This window comes from Miniopterus natalensis, chromosome 10 (assembly GCF_054644295.1).
Source record: "Miniopterus natalensis isolate mMinNat1 chromosome 10, mMinNat1.hap1, whole genome shotgun sequence".
NCBI classification, from domain to species: domain Eukaryota; kingdom Metazoa; phylum Chordata; class Mammalia; order Chiroptera; family Miniopteridae; genus Miniopterus; species Miniopterus natalensis.
In genome coordinates, this window is record NC_142090.1 from 10,603,978 (window position 1) to 10,626,794 (window position 22,817).

The window sequence follows — 22,817 nt, forward strand, 5'->3', positions numbered from 1 at the left end:
GATGGGCATCTCCATTATCACAAAATTCCTGAATGTAGAACGGCATCATTTTTGTGACATTAATATTCAGTTTCCGCAGTATTGAGATCACCTTGTATTTTTATTTTGTTTGCTCGCATAAGAAAATAAATATGTAATGTAAGTGTAATTTCAAGCAAGTTTTAGCATGTAGTTCAACTTATTGAATGACAAGGAAACCAATGAAAATTTTGCATATCATTACATCTGGTGTAAATCAGACCTCACTATTAGTTTATAAAGCAAATTAAAATAAAGCTTCTACTGACAACCGCTGGTTAGCACTCATGCTTGAAAGCAAGAAGGTCGTATTTCTTGTCCTCAGTAAACCAGAACAGCCCACTTTTTTACTCATCTCATGGATTCCAATCACCTCAAAATACCAAGATTTAACAGAGTAACCTATTGTGACTATGGCAACAACGTCCATCCCCTGAGCAGTGATGTTGCTCATTAAATCTGCCATCTTTAGAATGAAATGGTTGTCGAGTGGAAAAGATTGGTCTGGGATTGATCTAGTTTTTAGGTTTATAGCCCATGCACAACTCTTTCTCTCCAAAGATCTTTATGTTAATTATAGGAGAAGACTCAGTCTGCAAAGAGCAAATAGGAATAAGTCCAAGAAGGCCATGTTCAATGATGAGTTTTTGGAGGTGACCCAAAGTGCCCTAAACTTGGCTATGGGTGTTTTCGTCATTCATTTAGTCACTGATTCAGTGAACACTTATTGAATGTGCATGTGTCCCATGTGCCAGAGCATCCCAACTATGTGACAGAAAGCTGTCAGGGAGTACACATCTAAGGCAAGGTGATTGCTTACCTGGGCTTGGGGTGGGGGGGTGGGGGGAAGAATATTAGACCCTCCCGCATTGCTCTCAGGGTCAAAATCTAAAGCTTTACTTGGCCCTGCAAGATTGAGATTCTCTTTGCTTCTCCAGCCTCTCCCACTGTCCTCTTTGCTTTCTTCCTCAAATAGCCTCTGAAGTCAAGTGTGGCTTTCAGCACCCCTTGCTTCCTTTGCACCACAGGGCCATTGCACATGCTGCCTCTCTCTAAAACGTTCTTTATTCTTCATCTCCTACAACTTTTCAGTCCACATCTGTGTCCAACTTTTTTTTATAGTGTTTTGGGGTTTGGGTTGTTTTTGCTTGCAGTTGTTTAATTAGCATCCGAACAGGGAAGAGAAGGCAGTCTGAAATTGGGTAATTAGAGGAGAGTTTAATGGAGGGACTCTACAAATTGTGTACTAGGTTTAGGAGAAGCAACAACGGATGGCGTTGTATTCTTGAGCTGAAGGTTTAAAGGCAAGTAAACAGTCACCTGTACCAGAGACAGAACTATTTGGCAGGGACCACCTGACAGTTCCAAGGGGAAGCAGCCAGCCTGTGCCAACCTGGCAGGCAGGGAGCTGGGACAGAAACACAGTGACCTCACTGTGCTTGTCCTCCAGACCTTCTGCTCGTGCTTCCCTCTAGAAAAGTCTAACCAGAAACTAGAGGACAAGGGAACCACTGATGCCGTATAAATGGGTCAGCCTCACAGGGCCAGAGGAGGGCCAGGTAGGGTGGAGTGCCAGCTGAGAGAGGCAGATGCTAGGTATTCATCACTCCAGTGTATCCTCTGGCACACAGCGCAGAGCCTGATACCTGTAGTTGGCAATGAGTAGATGTGACAGAATGAATGAGTTTTGCCAGGAGAAGCAGACTAGGACTTGGCATTCTGGAAAAGGGGAAATTTATATATACTTGGAAGTATGAGTGGGAACTAGAATTAGCTTCATATAGTGTAAACGTAGGTGAGAGTGATAAATGATCTTGAAGAGGCGGGCCCGGGCCAGATCATGGAGCACATTCTAAAATTTATCTAGGAGTTTTTATTTCAAGGTCACTGAGGAATTAGTAAAGTGTGCTTTTAGAATATTTGTTATGAGAAAAGTTCAGTATAAACAAAGATGAAATAATATGTTGAATCCTCGTGTACCATCACATAGCTACTATAATTACCAACTCATGGACAATCTTATTTCTGTCCCCACCTGTGACCTCCTCCCTTATATTATTTTTGAAGAAAATCTCAGGCATTGTATCATTTTATCTGTAAATATTTTTGAATGTGTTTTTAAAAAACAAGACTTTCTTTTATGAACACAATCACATCATCTTCTCTAAAAACATTAAAAGAGTAGCATCTATCACTAAATATATACTCAGCACTCAAATTTCCAGTTGTCTTGCAAATGACTTTTGTTTTCTTAGGCTCTATTTGTTTGAATCAAGATTCAAATAAAATTCATCCGTTGTGACTGGTTGATATGACTCGTAAGTCTCTGTAATCCCCACCTATCTGTTTTTTTCCTCATTGGTTTGTTGAAGAAACCAGAGTGTCCCGTAAAGTTTCCCTGAATATGAATTGTGCTGACAACATCCCTGAGGTATCAGTTAACATGTTCTCTCTTCCTTTTTTCATCTAAGTTGATAGTTGGATCTAGATGAATCAGACATCCCCCCCAAAAAATCTATTTTGTAGATAGTGTTTTCTTCTTCCAAAATAGCACAGATAATGTCTGGTTATCTCTCTTTTTTAAAATAGTCTTTGATGATCAATGTCCGGATCCAGAATTCACTGAGGATTGAAAAGTAGTGATATTCTAACTTTACCCTTCCTCATTTATTGACTGGAATATTTCTATGAAGGGAAGTTTCTCTTCACCTATTATTTGGCTACTTCTTAATAGAGTTGTATCAGAAAAGCAGGATAAGTGATCTTTCTCTTTATTTATGTGTTTTCAAAATAATAAGTTAGTTCACCACTGTGTTCTGATGGTTAGTGTAGTATTAGCATGGCCTCGGATTTGTAGGCACTTCTCCCATCAAGAGCTGGGGTCTGTGTACCTTCCCCTGAATCTGGGTGGATGGACATACGAATCCTTGGCGAACTGAGCACAGTGCAAGTGATGCTGTGTAACCTTTGAGGCTGATCATTAAAGGTTATTCAGCATATGTGAAATGCGGGCGATATCGATGGTCTCTAATAGGAATTTGGAAATTCAAGGTAATACTTGTTATTTAAAATGTCTCACAGCTTCATTCATTTACTATCAGACATGAGTATTTATTGAAAATTTGTTGAACCCAAAAACATTTTAGTGAATCCACAAATGACACTCTTCTGGTTGGTTGGGCGTTGTCTCATGCACTGAGGGATTGATGGTTCAGTTTCAGACTTGATCCGGGAGGCAGCTGGTGGATGTTTCCTCTCACATTGATGTTTCTCTCTCTCTCCATCTCCCTTCCTCTCTCTCTCAAATTCAATAAAAAATCTTTTTCTAAAAGCCCACAGTTCTCAGGGTGCCCACAGTTCAGTGTTGTGGGGTACACAAAGAAGCAAACAAGCAACCACAGTCTGAGGTAATAAATGCTAGGAGAAAGGCATGTGTGAGGATAGAAAGGAGAAGTGAGGGCAGAAGAGTGCTTATAAAATGGGGACGTGAGCACAGATTTCCCAGAGGAGGCAGGAGTCTGAGTGAGCGTGCCGATGGCAGTCTCATGGAGGGATTCGTCTGCGACGCATGATGTGCTGGAACTGCTAATGGTGGTTCAGAGTGACTGTACCCATGGCGCAAAAGACAGAAATGGAGACAGGGTAAAGTAGTGGTTTTTATTAAATTCATTGGAGTGACATTGGTTAATAAAATTATATAGGTTTCAAAGTGTAAATTCTATGATACATCGTCTGTGTGTTCCATGTGTGCTCACCACCCAAGGTCAAGTCTCCTTCCGTCACTCTACACTGGACCCCCTGTGCCCTTCAGTTCCCCCCACCTCCTTTCCCTCCGGTAACCACCACACCGTTGTCTGTGTCTTTGACTTTTTGTTTGTTGCTTTCAGCTTTATATCCCACAAGTGAGTGAAATCATACGGTTCTTGACGTTTTTCTGTCTTACTTCACTTAGCATGATATTATCAAGATCCACCCATGTTCTCACAAATGGAAGTTGTCTTTTCTTATGGCTGAGTAGTATTCCATTGTATATGTGTCCCACATCTTCTTTATCGAGTCATCTGTCGAAGGACACTTTGGGTGTCTCCGGGCCTTGGCCACCATGAGTAATGCTGCGGTGAACAATGGGGTGCGTATGTCTTTGCAAATAAATGTTTCCAGTTTTTTTTTGTAGACACTCAGAAGAGGGGTTGCTGGGTCATATGGTAGCTCTATTCTTAATTTTTTGAGGAACCTCCAGACTGTTTTCCATAGAGGCTGTGCCAGGTTACATTCCCACCAGCAGTGAATGAGGGGTCCCTTTTCTCCACAGCCTTTGCAACTCTTCTTATTACCTGTCCCGTTGATAATAGCCATTCTGACAGGTGTCAGGTGGTGTCTCACTGTAGTTTTGATTTGCATTTCCCTAATGGCTAGTGAAGCTGAGCATCTTCTCATGTATCTGTTGGCTGTTTGTATGTCTTCTTGGGAGAGGTGTCTGTTCAGGTCCTCTGCCCGTTCTTTGTTGTTGTTATTGTTGTTTAAACTGTTGATGGGTAGGTTGAGGGAGATGGTGTGAGACAGGATCAGGTTTATGGTTTAGAAAGATTACGTGCATATCAGTGTGAAGGGTGACCAGAATCTCTCCTGCTGGGGGCAGGTAGACAAATCAGGACACAGGTGGAGAAACGAGGAGAGGGAGAAACATGAAGTAAGAAAGTGATCTTGAAGGTGGAAGGTTGATAAATCCAAGAGTTATTTATAGTGATTTACTGTAAAGGATGAAAAAGGAATATAAATAAATCCGGGTGCCTAGCATAGGCCATTGGGTAAAGATTAAATATGTTAAGTATGGTAGAAAATACGAAAGAAAGATAATATTGTCAGAAAAATGAACTCTGTTTTATGTAAGTTAAATTTAAAATTCCCTGTGAGACATCTAAGGAGATAGAGAAAGGGCAATTTAAAATGTATGTTTAGAGCTCTAGAGATCCCTCTTGGTTGGGGGAGAGTGTTTTCGGGGGTTCTATCAAATCCCCCTCTTTCCCATCCTATTATTAGTAAGAAAGGGAGAAATATAATAGTAGATGGGAGTTAGTGAAGAGAAAGCAGAATCCTTAAATCATGCCAATTATTTTTTCTTTACACGATATGAGTAATGTGATACATGCATTCTAGCTAAATGTCAAATGTGTGATTGAATCTCAGATTCTAATGACTCCAGATTGCTTCCAAGTTAACCAGTTTCTACCCAGGAAAAGCTGAGTTAAACATACTTTATACGGAACAGTTTTGAACATCTTATGTTCTCTAAATAATATTGGCACATATTTCCATATTTTTATACAAGTGTTGCCTTATGACTCCTATAGCAGTACACTATTCTTTTTATAAATAACTTTATTTTCAGTCTTTTGATTTCACATTTCTTGAAACTATTACATTGATTATGTTTTTAACAAAGTAAATCATTTGAAAACTCATACATCTGTGTAAGATGATTATATAAACAGAAGAATGTAGTTATTTGGGTATATGTGGGTATTTTTGTGTATTTAAAATATTCAGAGTAGTACTTTAAGAAAGATTTGAAATAGAATTACTGGAATGGCACAAAAGATTGTTTCTTTTAGACTCTTTACCTTGTAATTGCAAATTTCAAAGCAGAAGTCTGCAGTTCATTTCACTGGTTGATATGCATTCCTGCTAATTCAGATGCTTCTTCGTTGGGTGCTTGGTAATGTGATTACCTTTTTAGATCCTACACAGACCACAATCAGACATTGTAATTTATATATTTTTTTCTGCCACAATTTTCTGCCATTATAGTTGTGTAGGTCCTTTCATGTTGAGTCTGTTTCAAAATAATTTAAAACTTTTCAAGGCAGTTCAAAGCATTATTCAGATTGAGAAATTGGGAGCCTAATTTGCTATGCGGTTGAAATCCAAAGATTTCAGTCTCCTAAACTTTAAAGAGAGCATAGCCAGCTTTTTTGTGTTGTTGTTAATTGAAATTAAAATATGTAGACTCTTTTATATTTATGAATTAGAAAAGCAAAAGGTTATTCAGGGAGACAAGTTGCATGGAGAAATTCCAAGGTTGAAGTTGTACATGCTAGATAGTACAGTCTTCTATTTTTTAAAAGAAAAAAATAGTGTTAAATGTTTGCTCTGTTTGATAATATAAGCAGAAGTATAAGAACTAAAAGTAAAAATATCAGTCATAATCACATGATTCATAACTGTTAATATTTTGATGTGTTTCCTTCCAATTGCTTTATTTCTATGTCTTCAAACACACAAGAAACCATATTATTATAAGTAAAACCCAATACGATTTTATTTCCATGACTTATTATGTGTTCAAGCCAATGTTATGTGGAAAACTTACGTTGCTAGTGAATAACTTTGTCCCGTGAAAGGAATGCTTCTAAATTTTCTTTACTTTGAATAATATTTTCGCCGTGTGTTTGGTAGACAACTTTCATCATTTAAAAAAGTCACTTTCTACTTCTAGTTTTCTGACAACTTTCTCTCCTAAAAGACACTGAACCTTATTAACTTTTTTCCTGCATCTTTTCAGATGACAATATGGTTTTTCCCATTTAAACCACAAATGTGGTGAAATTATAATGATTTATTTTCAAAAGTTATTATATCTTTAGCTATCCTCTTTTGTTTATTTTATCTTTAAATAAAAAAAAAATAAGTTTTGTTTTCTTATTTCAGTTGTTTGGTCTTATAAGACTGCTGAGTTAGTCATAAAAAACAAAACCAACCAAGATTTTAGTGTCGCTGGCTCTCTCCACCGCCTGGACTCCGGGCCACTGACGCCGCCTTGGGCGCTCTGCTCCAGGAGCGAGGCCGGGAGTCGGGCCGGCGGCAGTGGAGAGAAGGGGAGGAGGGGGCCTCGCCCTTGTTTCTCTCCTCCCCCAGCCCAGGACTGTCCATGCTTCTTGTCTGACAGCGAGTAGAATGAGGACTTGAGAAGTGAGGAGGGTACAGCTTGAAGGGAGACGCCGAAAAGTCTGCTAGGAAGGAGCGCAGTGTGGGAGCACAGGAGACCTCAAGCCATTCCCCCGGGGTGAGGGAAAGTTATGGCCTGAGACCGAGAGGTAGCAAAGGATGCGGTGAGCTCAGGGCCGTCTTTGTTTTACTCTCTAGTCCTATGCGACCAGAAAGGCAATGTGGGAAGGTTTCACCAGGGGGACACAGAATTGAACTGGTAACTGAACGTCTGTTGTTAATAAAGCGATGTATTATCATCAGTAAACGATTCATTCTAGCAAATCGCGGGGATGTTTCTGACGAGTAGGGCCTCTGCCTTAATAGGATGTTACGCCTAAACAATCTGAGCGGTGAAAAAGAGCGATTTCCTATAAGTATTTTAAAAACCACCTTTAACTTGTTCCCAAAGGACTTTAATGGGGCTGTGCTGACAGTAATAGAACCGTCTGTGCTGAGAAGCTGGTTCTGGCGATTCCTTTCGTGCCCCTGCAGTGACCTGGGATTGACCCAAAGGCCTGTGGGCCTGCCCTTGGCAGCTGGTCACCTCTTAGGTTTGTGGCGCTTGCTGCTGTTCTGTTGCGAGGCTGAGGCTCTGGCCTCAACGTGCTCTGCAGCACTGTGCATACCTTCTGATACCAGGAGGTTGGACAGTATTTAAGCAGCTTTCAGTCCTGTTAGGCTCACAGGGATAAATTCTTACCTAGTAGGTTCTGCATTTTTATTTGTCATTAGGCCTAGTCAAGGTTGCAGGGAAAAGAGAAGTGAGTGGGTTTTTCTTTAGTGGCTCAAAGAGATACAGTTTTGTCAGATAAATATCAGGCCGAGAAGTAGAAGCAAGGGAAATGTGTTGGAAAAGTTCTGGAGGGTGAGGTAGTGGCTCAGATTCGTAGATTAACTTAAATGGATCGTTTACCTGCAGCCAGAAACAACTTTCAGCTGAGTAGCAGAGGGCCAGGTAATAGGCCAGCAGGAACTTTAATAAATTCGCTCTGCATTCGCCTGTTTTCTCGCTCTCCGCTGATTGAATAAAATATGGAAAGGACACAACCGAGTGCTTTAGCATCAGAGATATTCAGTAAGTTCTTTACATGTCTTTATTGCTTTTAGAGAGGGAGAGAGAGGGATAGAGTGATAGAAACATGAATGAGAAAGAAGCAGTGTGCCTCCTGCAAGCTCCCTACTGGGGATTGAGCCCAAACTCTGGCACGTGCCCTGACTGGGAATCGAACCGGTGACCTCTTGGTTCATGGGCTGACATTCAACCACTGAGCAACACCGGCCGAGCCAATAAGTTCTTTACTTTTCAGTTTTTATCGTATTTTCATTCCCTTATCCTGTCCCTTTGTGTTCCTTTTCTCTTTGTGTTTCTAGATAAGCAGGTTTCTATTGTTCAAATTAATGCAAGTGCAAAAATAATTCAAAAATCATAAATGCAAATATCCGGCAACCAAATAAGCGGAAGTTGACATCACAAATCTTTTAACAAGGTTTCTTTCCCATCCATAGAGATGAGACATGTGGAAACAAGCTGATAGTATGTGTGTTTTTCTTTTCTTTCTAAGTAAATCTTTTAGATTTGGAGGTAGAGTTAGGATGTGACTCTTGTTTAAAGTTTACTTAATTAGGAAAATTAATTGATACTCAAAATGCATTGTACTCTAACCTTGTTGGAAAACTATTTAGCATCTACTATTTAGCATTAACTTTAGTATCTACTAAACTTAAATGTATATCTAAACTCATAGCATAGCAGGTCTACTTCTCACTGTATGTACCCAAGAGAATATGTGTCCACCAAGAGATATGTACTAGAAAGTTTATATCAATAATAGCCTCACTGGAAACAAACAAATGTTTACCGTCAGAAGAGTAGATAAATCCATTTTGCTGTATGTTACTGAAAAATAATGAAAAGCAGATGTCAGACACAAGAGTACATATTGTATGATTTATTTTATGTGAGGTTCAAATTCAAGCAAATTGAATCTATGGTAATAGAAGTCAGAATATTGGTTACCGACTGGTTGGTGGAAGGAGTGTAAGTAGATTGGGAAGGGCCACATGGAAACCCCTTGATTGCTGTAGATTGTCCACAGATTGATCTGGATGGAGACTCCCATATGTGTGAAAAAATATTCATCAAGCTATATAATATAATTTGTGTATATTATAACTCTGTATAAGTTATAACCAAACATTTATTGTATGATTTTCATTTATCTCTAAAAAAGCAACCGATACTAACTATATGTGTATTTTTTTTACTAAGGCAAGGAGCAAAGTTATGCTAATTCGTTGCTCTTAACAACAGACTCTTATTATTGGATTGACTTTCCATTCTGTGGTCACCATTGTGAGCTGAGCTCTTCCTATGTTTGATTTTCACCCTCAAAACTGCTTTATTTTTCAGAATGTTTTTAACTGAGTTCACATTATTTTGCATTTCAGATTAGACACAGATTAGAAGTAGCTTGTGAGGAGGTTGTAGGTGAAAAGGAAGAGCCTGCCCAAGTTTGAAAATTGACCAAGGATGGGCTACTTATTTAATATGAACATATTTAATATATAATATAGATTGTATAGTTATTATAATATACATTTACATTTAAATATACACTTGACCCTTGAACAACACAGGGGTTAGGGGTGCTGATCACTACATGGTCAAATATCCATGTATAACTTGTGACTCCCCCAAAACTTTATTAATGGCCTACTGTTGACTGGAAGCCTTATGGATAACATTAACAGTTGATTAACACATATTTTGCATGTTCTATGTATTATATAATATATTCTTAAAGTAAGCTCTAGAAATGTTATTAATAGTATCATAAGGAAGAAAAAATACATTTATAGTACTGTATGTATTTATCAATACCATTCAGTTTACATGCTTACAAGATAAATCATCTGCCAGTGCCTACATCAATATTGTTTATATGACACAAAACACTGTAGATGTTATATGTATTACTAAGGCTAGATATCACAAATGGAAAGATAAAGTGAAAAAAGAAATTCGTATAACGATTCATGCAGTGATAACAGAGAAGCAGCAATTTGATTGTTCTGTGGTGACCTGGTGTAATTGATGCGATTGCTTCATGGTAGTAAGAAAATCTTGCAAAAATTTGTCCAATATATTCATTAAAAAAATGTATCTGTAGGTGGACTTGCAAAATTCAAATCCGTGTGGTCCAAGGGTCAACTGTAGGTTAGAAGCTATGTTAAACTATGTGCTTTATCTCTTCTAATTACCTATTCCTCTAGGAATACGTAACGACAAGGACCACGTTCCTATTACACTAAAATGGTTAGATTAAGGCTGAAAAATCCATAAAAGTGAAAAGCGTCCATCAATGAGAATTTATGGTGATGCTCATCGAAAGTTTAGAAATTTTAGTTTATTTGTATTAATGACTTATCCAGGGTTTTCTGTTTTAATCATGGCTAACAACTCTCCATATGTTTATCAAAGGCCTTTTGCTTCTATGTAGTGGACTTGGGTTTCTAGCTTTGCTCAGTAACTCTTAAGAGCTAACTCCTTGCCCGGCCGACGTGGCTCAGTGGTTGAGCATCGACCTGTGAACCAGAAGGTCAAGGTTCGATTCCCGGTCGGGGTGCATGCCTGGGCTGTGGGCTCGATCCCCAGTAGGGGGTGTGCAGGAGGCAGCCGATCAATGACTCTCTCATCATTGATGTTCCTCTCTCTCCCTCTCCCTTCCTCTCTCTGAAATCAATAAAAACATATTTTAAAATTAAAAAAAAAAAAAAAAAAAAGGAACTAAGTCCTGGCTTCCTTTCGACCCTTGTTTTCACAGGCCGCCCTGCAGGTTGGGGGCCACGGGGAGAGGCTGCACCAGTGCCGGGAGGTCATGCTGCTGACTTACAAATCCATCCCCATGCAAGTGGATGGGGAGCCCTGCAGGTTGGCCCCGGCCATGATTCGGATCTCCCTGAGGAATCAGGCCAACATGGTGCAGAAGAGCAAGCGGAGGACGTCCATGCCGTTGCTCAATGAGTGAGTGCGCCCCTCGCCCACCTTTGCGAACACGGAGAGCGTGGAGAGGAGAGCGCAGCGCATGTGCATGGCCGGGGCCTCACTGTGCTGAGAACGGAACCAGAGCCCAGGACCCTCAGCAGTCCCTTTGCCTTCATTTGTTACGGGGACCACACCCTTCTCTTAGAAACCACTCCTGTGTCACAGGCTAGCCCCATGCTGCTGCTTCACTCACCACCGAGTGTGCATTTCCTGGGGCCTGCGGGAGATCATTAAGAGTGATTCAAGGGCCGGAAAATGCATCCAGATAAATGTGTTCTTTTAAATTTTGTTTTGGGAAGTCAGGCTGTCTGCCTCCTCTTTATCCAGGTCACTTGGAGAGTTTCTCCAAGCAGGAGGTTGGCAGGGCTGGATTTTGGCTCACCTCTCTCCACGTGGCAGCCCCTTCTTTCTGGCTGTTGGTGAACTGTCCTTTTTCCGATGCTCCCCTTTTGGGGTCCTGTGTACTCTGACACTTCAGCTCAATTTGCCATCCTGCATGGCACCCTGTTGTCTAGATTTAACCTGACCCAAGGTGCAATGCTTAAGCAAGGTGTGTCTCCCCTGGGCCCTTTCTTAGGCGTTTGGATAAACTGATTTGAGATAAGGTGCTAATGACTCTATATTCATTATCTTAGCGACCCTTAATCTAATTTTTTTAATTGAAATGTCTATTTGAGGTTGGAGATGGAAAAGAATGGGATTTGGGACATTTTTTTTTTAGTATCTTCTATATATCAGGCCCATATGCTTACTCTTACTCAAGGTGAGGCCGTTTCAGGGCTCACCCTCGGGTCATCCTTCTGTCACAGTGAGGGACCCTCCAAGGTGCGCCTCCTGTTTGTGGCCTGTGATGCATGATTACCTATTTGTACTGAATGGCTGGCTTCCTCTGGTGCCTGTGAAGCAAAGACATGCTTTGCCACGTATTTATTGAGCCCATGTGACAATCTGCAGAAGTGCCCAGAATAAACCAATGACAAAGCTCGCTGCTGCAGCTTGACCAGCTCTCTTCCTGAGACGGCACATGCTGAGGGTCAGCATCAGGCAGGGCTCTTCAGGTGTTTTTGTTTCTGGTGTCAGCTTCAAAGTCTGAAGCCGGGGGGTGAGCTATCCTGTCTCCTCTTGTTCCTACTTTCCCAGAATCACTCTGGACTTCCCCAGCACTTTTCTTGGGCCTTTATCCAGGGGGCTCATTTCGCTGTATCTCTTGTTTCACTTACATTTTGCAGCTAGTGAAACTCCTAGCTTATTCCCGATGCCTTTACCTTCTGTTAGGTCGACTGTACGGTTGCTGAGGTCCTATGTTATGTTAAAAAGTAAGATGTCAGCAACAACATCTGGTCGGCCATATCCTCTCTCGAAACCTGAGAGTTAAGCCATGGACCGTTAGTTGGGGAGAAGCCTCTGAACTGGGAGTGAAAAGTCGTCTCTGAGCTAGCACTGCAGCTCAGGCTGCTTGGAGCCACTCCTAGATGGTTTGTTAAGAAGCTATAATACAGCTGAAAGTTCTTAGCATCTATAGGCCGTGGACTCCCATTCTCATGTCTGGGGCTTCTCTATTTAATAATCTCGTCAGACATGAAATCGCCTTCAGGTATTTAGCTTCAAGCACCTCTTGCCTTTGAGAAAGAGTTTGTATTTGCTCAGTAATTGTATTAAGAATCCACTTAGGCTTTCTTCACATATAAAAACAAACATAAATAGTTGGCTTTTTGTTTTGTTTTGCTCTTGACTCATGACACACATGCTGTGACTTAATAGATTGAGCGGCACAGGTAGGTAGAGGTTCAATAAGCCGCCTCAACGCAAAAATAGTTACTTTCCACCAGGGGGCAGTGGTGGCTCCACTAAAGCAGCCTTGGGGTCATATGAAAGACCTATGCAAAAAGGCAATAATAGTATGCTTTTGATTTTTAAAAAGAGCACATATAAATATCTTAAAAAATAACAAAGGGCTTTAGTACTACTTATGATGAAAATTAACACCGTATTTTCAGAAAATCAACATAGGTAGTGTTTTCAAAGGAAAGCAAAAACACCTACTTGCCATGTATTACTTGTTCACTAGACCTGCTTTCTCTCACCCACTGCTATTATCCACCCTCTGCGATTAGATTGCTTTTTTCTATTTCCCTAAAAATCCTTGTTTTGAAATCTAATTTCTTCCCCTGGATTTCTAGGTGGAACTTTCAGTTTAAGGGCAGCCTGGCTATTAAGACCTTTCAAAATGTTTTCTTCCACCTTCTGAGTCAGCCAAGATTTTCTCTCTCAGCCATGGTTGTATGAAGTTTATTATTGCGGCCAAGTCAGAAAGAGAGCACTGAAAGGTATTTCTTCATTTTTTCCCCATCTTTCTGGTCCATTTCTTCTTTTCTATCTTTCTTATTATTTTTTTCTCCTAAGAGGGTATGTTTCTTCTGTTCATTTGCCTGTCTCCTTTCCGATGAAAGAGACCCAGTTTAAATTGTCTTAAGAATTTTCGCTGAGAAACCTCTGTGTTTTGGGGGAGGGGAGTCCTTCAGTCAGAGGAGAGTAGCTTCTCAGTTTTGCTTTAGGAGGCGTCCTCCGTTCACAGGGCCTGTTAACTAACCCTGAGCGCTTGAGGTTTAAGCGTGTGGTTTCTTAAGCAGCGGGCTCCCTTTTCTGCCCGAATGCCAGTGCCCCTCAGGGGTTTGCCCTTTCTCTGGGGGAGCTCATCAGCACCCCAGGTTTCATCTCTGACTGAGAAGATAATGAGCCTCAGATCTGTGTCCTCAGCAGGGGTTTCTTCTAAAAACCGAAGACACCCCCAAACACCATAGTTGACGTCTGCACCTGGATGTCTCTTAGCAGCCTCACACTACATGGACCACTATTAACGGACTTGTTAACTCCGTCCATCTTGCTCTCTCTTCATCACCCCGGGAGCCTTTTTCATTCACCTGTGTTTGGACGGAACCACCGTCCGCTCATGCACCATGTCCCTGGCCCCTGGGGTCCCCTCAGTCACCTCCACTTTTACACACCCAGTGCCTTCTTTGAAGTCTACCTTCTGTCTAATTCCCACGTCTTGTGTTTAGCTCTCACCGCATCTGTGCTCCCTCTCGGCTAGTTACCTCTCAGGGGCACTGCTGAAATATGCCCGTAACTCATTCCCTTATTTCCAGTGTTGCTGCCCTGCACACAATGTCTTTTCCAATCGACTAGTTAGATTGGCCCTTCTGAGAATGTGGAGCCCATATCCTTAAGCTTTATAGACCTTTTAGACCATTGCCTTCTTCGTCTTCATCTTCCTGGGCTCCAGAGATGATTGCTGTTCCTAGAGTAACAGCCTGTCTTATGGCTCATCAGATTCTTGCACTTCTGTTGCTCTCCTCACCTCCTTTCATCTGCTGACTCTCACTCAGGTTCAGGACCGCATTAAAATATCGCTTTCCCTAAGAACCCTTTCCTGTCTACTTCTAGACATTAAATACACCATTCAGTGCTCCTATAGTGCGCTTGCTTACACCATTTATCAAAAGTAGTGCAATTGTTGGTTTACTTGTCTCTCTTCCCTGCTCTGTGGAGAGACCCTGGGGTTTTCCTTTTAGGGTCCCCAGTGCCTGTCAGTGTGCTGAGACTCATGGTCGCATGTTGAATAAGTAGCTCGCACATAGATCAGATGTTATGTTTCTCCAAAATTCTTTCAAAAATAACAAATCTAAGATCTCAGGAATATAAAAATAATGTAGGAAATGCCTTGATCTTATTTTATGATAACAGCTGGAAGAATTTCAAGATCCTGGTTCACGTGGATAGCTGGAGGAAGTCCCATGAGAAACAGTTAGATAGTAGGCCTTCATGATGCCACTAGAGCTTCATCTATGCAAAAAGGGGAAAAAATAATTGAAAAAAATCTCTTGGTTTATAATTCCCCTTTGTTGTTACTATACACAAACTAAAAGGGTAGGCGCCATTTGTGTTCAGTAACCCCCCCTCCATTGGTACAAGAGTAGATCTCATTTTATCGTGGCTTATGAATCTACTTGAAACATGAACTCGAGCAAATAGCTTCCCAGAAAGAAGAAATAGAGGAGATTTATCTAGGTTCATAGTCATGTACTAGTAATGTGGTAGCCTGGTAAACTTGATCATGTTCCCTGTTTGAAAGGCACTTTGAAACAGTTCAGAATTTAACATTACCCAGTGTTTAGGGCTGTCTTAAGCTAGCGGTTCCCTAGTAATAAAGACTGCGTTGTTAACAGTGATTGCATTGTCCAAGGGCAAGACTCCTAGGTGCCAGCTGGAACTGGGTGACCAGAGTCCGTCAACCTGGCTGCTGAGAAATATTATTGGTTATAACTGATAGCTCTTTGGGAATAGCAGGGAATTACTTCATGGGTGGGGTTACATGAGGACTTATATACCCAGCAGAAAAGATGCATCTGGGGGGCCGTGTCTATTGCAATCACAGTGAAACTGTTCAAATTGTCTAAGAGCGTAATTAGGTAAAAGTGGCAGGAAATTGGGGGTTTGGTTTTGTTTCTTGAATCCTACATTTTGTCTTTTCTCATAACCACTCAAGACGCTCTGTTTTATCTAAGAAGGGACCAAAGGGAGACGTTGTCTGTGGTTTCACTCTTCCACCAAGGATGAGTGGACTGGCAGCTTCGCTGTGCTGAATGTAGGCTTTTGGGGGTCTCACCTGTGGGGGTCTTAAGAAGCCTTTGGTGTTCAAGTGAAGGAAGCTGAAGATTTTGTTGAGTCGCTGTTTCCAAGGTGGTGGTCTCTTGACACGAATATTTCTACAGAGGCCCTGGAATCGTGAGGAGTATGTGAAGGGGTGGAATATGTCTTGACTCTCCTTAGAGATGAGCTGACGGTGCCAGCCTACCCCTCGTGTGTGTGTGTGTGTGTGTGTGTGTGCGCGTGTGTGTGCACAGTGCTTCCTCTCCTTGGATGTCCCGAATGACTAGAGCCCAGAGGGGAACATGATGACCCCTCCCGCCCCGCGTCCCTGCCCAGTGTCAGCGCCCCCCGAATCCGCCCTGCACCCGCCCTGAGCTCCAGTCTGTGGCTTGCCTAGCGCCAGCCTCTGCCGTGTGTCCTGTTGGCTTCGTCGCTGTCACGGCTTTTTGGATGGTTTCCGTGGCCGGCTGGCGTCCCTCCGCATTCCCTGTGTGGGGACGCGCTCGTTTGCCTCCTGTTTAAACCTGTGTGTCTCTCTCTCTCCCGCTTGTCCCCGTGTGTCCATGCTGTTGTGCTGCCTGTCTCCGCTGCTCGTTCCCTGCCGCCTCTAGCCTCCACCAGGTGCAAGCTGCGGACCTGCGGAGAGTGTCTGCCCCCCCCGGCTCCTTCACCATGTGAGTACAAAGCCGGTCAGTTCTTGCATTTTGTCTCCCGCCCTCACCTCCTCGGGGCTGGAGGGCCTGCGTGCTTTCCTCCACCGGGCTGCTGCTCAGACGAAGAGCCAGAGCCGCCTAACCAGGCCCACTTCTGTCGCCCGGCTCCGCCTTGAGAGGAGCTGGGAAGCTGACTGTGCTCCATCTGCCTCATTCCCCCACGAGTTCAGTTGGATGTTCTGGCCAGATGCTGCAGGGCCCCTAATTGCGAGGGCTGTAGAGACTCCCATACTGAACATCGGCTGGTGTGGAAAGTTGGCAATGCCATGGGGCCATCCCCGGGCCCTGACTGCCTATGGCTCAGGGCGGACGTTGAAGAACTGCCTGCTGCCCTTGATTGGGGGACGCCCCCCTGAAATTACCTGTGGGCTTTGGAGCCTGTGCACCTGCATCTGTGCATTTTTATGGATTGAGGGTCCCTAGTTGTAATAAGGGAGCAATGACCTGAAAGTTTCATTGAGCTAACAAAACACATTTTATACAGAATAATTTGCGCTTAACACACTCTATGCTTTCACTTTTTTTCCTGGTGCGACAAAAAGAAAATATGTTCTTTAGCACTCCACGCGGGGACTTTATGCTGTTCCCTCTGCCTTGCTGTTCTTTCTGCCCTCCGTCTTCCGTGTACTCTGCGAGCTTTTGTTATGTTTCAGGTCCTGTTATGGGTGCTTTACGTGCATTAACTAATGCACTCCCCCAACAACCCTATAGCATATGTGGTATTATTCTCTCCATGTGATACACGAGGAACCCGATGCACAGAGAGGTTAACTAACTTGCCTAAGGTCACACAGCTAATGAATGGCAGTCTGGGATGCAAACTCAGGCCGTCTGACCTCAGAGTTCATGTTCTTAACAATTTATAATCAGCCACCTTTCATCTATCAAGATCCTTTCTGTTTCTCAGGGCCTGGAGGAATGATTGCCATGGCAAAGAATTCTCCCTTGGTTCTTGCTGTCAGAATTAGCTACATCTTCACTGGAGTTCACTGTTGATTGTGCTTCAAGTTCTCAAGGTTTTGTAACTTGGTATTAATTACATGAGCTCTGTATCTCTGTGTATCCCACACTAGACTTAGGCTACTTGAGCTCATTGACCATATCTTCTTATGAATCTTTGTGTTCCCAGCTCTGATTACAGATCTGAACACAAAGTATTCTGAAAGCAAACGTAATGGTTGGTTGGTAGAATGAATGAGTGAATGAATGAATGAAAGAATACAGGTAAATTGAACTGTACAGTGTCTAACATTAGGTATATACCAAAGTGATATAATCTTACATTTAACCCTATCTTATAGATATGCATTCACTTATTAAATATTTTTTCAAAAAGATTTATTTTGCACTTGCTCTGCATCGGAGACTGTTCTGTACTTGGTTATCCAGAGGTAAGTGCAACGGAGCGCTACCTTCATGGACCTTAAAATTCAGTGATCAAAGAATCAATGAGAAGGTAACATTTAATTTCCTATTTAGTGGAGATTATTGCTGGGGTATGTTCTCTGTTCTACAGAAGGCCTATTCAGTAAACCTGAGTCCAAGCAATGGCTGCCATGAATCATTACTTTCAGTGGCTGTGTTTATAGAGTTCAGAGTATTGAGAGTCTCAACAACAGAAGTGCATGGGGTGTTTGGTAGGATTATAGATAATTTTTTATTGGCTTTCTATATTTTCTGAGTGATTGCAATGAACATGCATTATTTCTCTAAAGGGAAACAAAGCAAAATTTCATATTTTTCAAAGAACAGGAGAGAATTGTTGAATCCATGACATTGAAAAAAATGTCATTTGCTCAATCTCAGAGTCAGATCGTGACGCCTAGAGTTAGCTTCAGGGCTTCTGAAAAGCAAAGCTGTTTGCTCTCTGAGCCTCTGAGCAGAGAAAACTGCTAAGCTTCACCCGTCTTCTCTTCTCTCTCCCTCCCACTGACACCTTTTCTGGGTTATCTTCTTAGTGATTTACTTTCCACTGGCCACGGTTTCTTGACCTTTCATTAGGCCAAAATGTCATGCTTTCCTTTTTCTTTATGCCACCCCTCTCTGCTGGTTTCATAAATCAGATAAACCAAATAGTAACCCCCCAAGAAAATAAGTAGGACCTATTAGGGCTTTATCTCATAGCAATTTCCAAACTCGAGCCCAGGCTACATCTTGCCCAGTGTTTGTTTACCTCCCTGTGCTCTGTGAGTTTTCGCCAAGAGCTTTCTCGCTCTGCCTGTGCTGTTCCTACTCAGATCGCCAGAGGGGCCTAGTGATGTAAAAGGAGCAGCAGGGGTGGACCAAGTCTCTAACTGGAGTGTCTTCCTCCTAATTCTGTGGTCCCGTCCCCAACTCCCACCGTCACATCCTCTGTTTTGGGTATCTAGGGGAGCCCTGTGTTTGCCTGTGGGATATTGAGCATGTATTAACTGTTTTGCATTTCAGTTTTTCCAGACATTTTTTAAAAATGCAGTTAGTCCCTGGGATTTCTATCAGCTCCGAAGCCCTGTTATGCTAAAATTCAGGGCATGACCCCAGACTCTGTGAAAATCAGTCCCAAAGGGATCTAAGGCATGAGTAGGAAAGACTTGCCATGGGACATGACAGGGTCATCCTTTATCCCTAGTACTGATCAGGGAGACCAGGCCCTGTACTGCCGTGGGACATTCAGTGCCTCACCTTATCCTAAGCAGAACCCGAGTGGGTTGGCTCCATTTAGCCAGAGCAGTAACGTGTGCCTGACATGATGCTAACCACCTTGAGTTCTGACCCGATTTAACGCCCTAATAACAGTTTGCGGTAACAGTGGCTATTATTCCCATTCCATAGATGAGAAGACTGAAAATAAGAAATGTGAGAAAACTCGCCTGAGATCATAAAAGTGATCAAGTTAGGTTTAACACTCGGGGCCGTAGGCTTTGAAGGGAGCATTGAAGACGCTGAACTTCACTGTCAGTATAATCGTTGGCCCTTTTCCTGTGTGCGTATGTTCACTTTCATATATGGGATTCATATATTTTAATCAAATCATACTATGTAAACTTTCCGCCTTTGTAAGGAAATGTGGAGATGAGTAATAACTCAGAATTCAGTTTTGAGTGTTTCAATTGTGTAAATCTTTGGTATAAGTTTGCAGTTCAAGTGTTATTAAAAGAAAAGTGTCAGAATGACCAACCCAAGTTAAAAATAAAGCCCGGTGCCTCTAAAGCACTTGAGGGGTCTTTCCGGATCGTTAGTGGCGGTGTTTGGTCTGTGAAAGGGGCGCCTTGCAAAGGGTCCGCCCGCATCCGCAGCGGGTGGGGGCGCCCGTGCCGTCCCCTTGGCCGAGGTAAGCGTGTCGCAGGACCTGGTGCAGTTATGTACAGGCACAGTGCACTTAGGGCCCCCTCCACCTTTAAAGTTAAGCCTCTGCTTTTGAAGTGTGTCTTCAGAGGTGAGCGAGTCATGCCTGCGGGGGTGTGGAAGCAGCGTCTCGCACGGAGGGGTCAGAAGTAAGCGACTGACCCGGGCTGCTGGCCGGAGGCGCCGGGCCGGGCTGTGCAGCCAGCTCGGGCGAGGGGCAGAGGCAGGGCGGCCGGGGTGTAGGGGCCGCCAGGCCGGCTGGGCTGCACCGAGCAGGGAGGCGAGCGCGGGAAGTGCTGTCTCTTTCTTTAATCCAAATACATTTTGCAAAATTAAAATGGAAAAGCACTGATCTTAGAAAAAACAGTTCAACACCACGGTGCATCTTTTTAGATTATTCTGCATACCTTGACTTTTAGAAGCAGTTGAAATGAAGATGCGACTGTCCTGAACAGTGTTATTTAGCCCCCAGAGCTTTCCAGGCCCCTCTTCTATTGTGTATCTTTAATAAACGGTAGTCACAGGACTGGAACAAGATGTAGTAGCTCTCTTCCAGGGCGCTGTAATAAAGCGCCACAGCAGCAGCTTCAGCAGCAGAAACCTCTGTCCTCGCGGCTCCGGGAGCTGGAGGCCCGAGGTCACGGTGCCGGCTGGTCTCGGTCTCTTTCGAGGCCTCACGTTTGGCTGGTTGATGGGCATCGCTTCCCCTTGTCTTCCCTCTGTGTCTGTGCTCCCACCTCTTCTAAGGACACCTGTCAGATCGGATTAGGGTCCACTAATACGAGGTCATTTAACCTTAATTCCTCTTTAAAGACCTTATATCCAAATACAGTCACATTCTGAGGTGCTGGGAGTTAGGATTTCAGCTTATGAATTCTCGGGGACACAGCCCAGTTCATAATAGTGTCATAATAGATACACTTGAATGTTAAGGTTCCTTTTTCCTGCCACCAACTATGTGAGGATTGAACTTTGTGCATATTACTTGTATTAGTAATTTAATTCCTTAAAATCTTTTCCCAGATGGTATAAGGAAGGCTGAAGGACATCGCTCTTTTATTTATAGCAGATTTTCTGTATTAATTATATGAGTACAATAAGACCGTTGACTTGTTTGGACCCAAATTCATTTTTCTGTAAAATAATGTGGTTGAACAAAATGAACTTTAAATTTCTGTTTGAATCTGAATTCTTAAAATGTTATGATAATAGAACAACTATAGAAATACAAACTATAGAAGGAAAGGAAATGGAATAATTTTGCTAATCTTTATGAATGAAAGATTTATTTACAAATGGACTCTCCACCCAGAAACAAACACACACCTAAATACTATTAGAAAGTAGTCATTCATATCTTTATAAGAACATGACAAGTGCAATGTTCTTAATGAATTTATTGCATTCAGAGAGAAAAAAGAAATATTTCAGTTTTTACTTCAGTACTGCAATCATAACTGATACTATATCCTGCCACAGAGCAAGAACATACCAGTAACAAAGAAACCCAGTCGTTTGTTTTCTGCACTCCAAGGGAGTGTTTATTTTGGATTGTTTTGCTGAGGTGGTGATAAACTGCAATGTGCATTTCATTTGTAGGAGAACTTCAATTTAATTATACCAATGCAATTGAGTTTTCTTGGTCTGTCATAATACCCTGAAACACTTTTATGAAATGAAAAGAGAGTACATTCTTAAAGGCATGAAAAGAAAATATGTGTTGATGCTAGATTTAATTAATCTCCAGAACTCGTCACATTTTGTGTCAAAAAACGAAATTCTAAAACTGAATTCAGCAAGTTCCAAAATCGTAGCTAAAATAGTTGACTACAATAAAAGTGGCATTGGAAGAATTACAAATGGAACAAAAAAGTCAAAGCTTTTTACCTCTTTAGTATGGATAGCTAATTATTTTATTTTTCTTAATCATTTAGACTCTCCTGCTCTCAAGAGAAGTTATTTGTGTCTTCTAATTGGGACATAAATAAATCTTTTGGTCCAATGGTTTTTTTTTTGTTGCCCAGGCAGAATAAAATAATTACATGTTTCCTTGAAGAAAGGTTCTTGGCTTGTGAAGATGTTAGGATATTGCCTTTGGTAGAGACGTGAGCTACTTTCACACGGTAAGTTAAAGGAGAGAAGAATGGGACAAGCCAGAGTACCCCATTGTTTTCGCTTTCTAGTAGGACATTCCCAACAGAAGCCACTCTTTTCCTCCCTTTCACTGCTTTCCTTTTAATTGACATGTTTGCTTGTTATTTTGTGTTTGTTTATTTTTTGTCATCCGAGTAATTTATTCGTCTACCCCTAAAAGTATACCTTAAGGAACTTTTCACCCATATTCACTATCAAATTTTACAAGCTTCTTTTTGTTACGATTTTTACGAGTTCCATTCCAGCAGTGTGTCTTCATTCTGTCTGTCCTCACACCGACAAGAAGAACGGTTCCGAAAACTCTTCAGTCACTGGGCCAGAAATTAGAGGAAGGCGATGAAAGTTTCCTCCTAATTGACTAACTGGCTGAGTTGGAAAGGAGAGTTGGGTTTCGGGGGCTTTCTGATTCATTTTCCTTGGATTTCTGACAAGGAAGCCTGGGGTATTGGGAGCACATCTGTGCTCCAAGGGGGACTCAGCTTTCCACCAGCCGAGGGCTGATGGCTGGCAGAGCTGCAGGAGGCGTGTGATGCCATGTCTCTCTCCAGAGCCAAATGTAGCACCACTGACTCTTCCAGGCCTGGCAAGCCACGGTCAACCTGGACGGAAAAACCTGCGTTAAAGCTTACGGTAAAATACTCATTGCCCACTAAGAAAAAATGATTTTGCAAGTAGTCTTTCTCTAATACCAAGATTTTAGGAAAGGATAGTGTCCTTTTAGAAAATGTGTTGCATAGAAAGCTAAAACTGTTTAGGGAAAGGTTTCTTATATAATACCATTCATTGCCAGGCCAATACTTGCTTTTAATTTTCTTGGTATAAGACAAAACGGGGAATCTTCTCCTTACTGAGCTTGTTTCCTAGAAATGCAGAGCAACTTCCATGCAGTTCGCACAGTAGCTGTTCAATAGGAGCACATCTTGTCA

General features: G+C 42.2%; 1 protein-coding gene across 2 annotated transcripts in view; it reads left to right on the plus strand.

Annotated features, from left to right (window-relative positions):
- DGKI (diacylglycerol kinase iota) overlaps positions 1-22,817 on the plus strand; it is a 375,957-nt gene that overhangs the window by 240,727 nt on the left and 112,413 nt on the right. Inside the window, exons 20-21 of one of the 2 annotated variants that reach the window (XM_087820996.1) lie at positions 10,830-11,029; positions 16,312-16,374. In XM_087820996.1, the coding sequence (XP_087677122.1) occupies positions 10,830-11,029; positions 16,312-16,374 (263 nt within the window). The remainder of the gene's footprint in view (positions 1-10,829; positions 11,030-16,311; positions 16,375-22,817) is intronic. The other variant, XM_087820997.1, reaches the window with a different exon arrangement.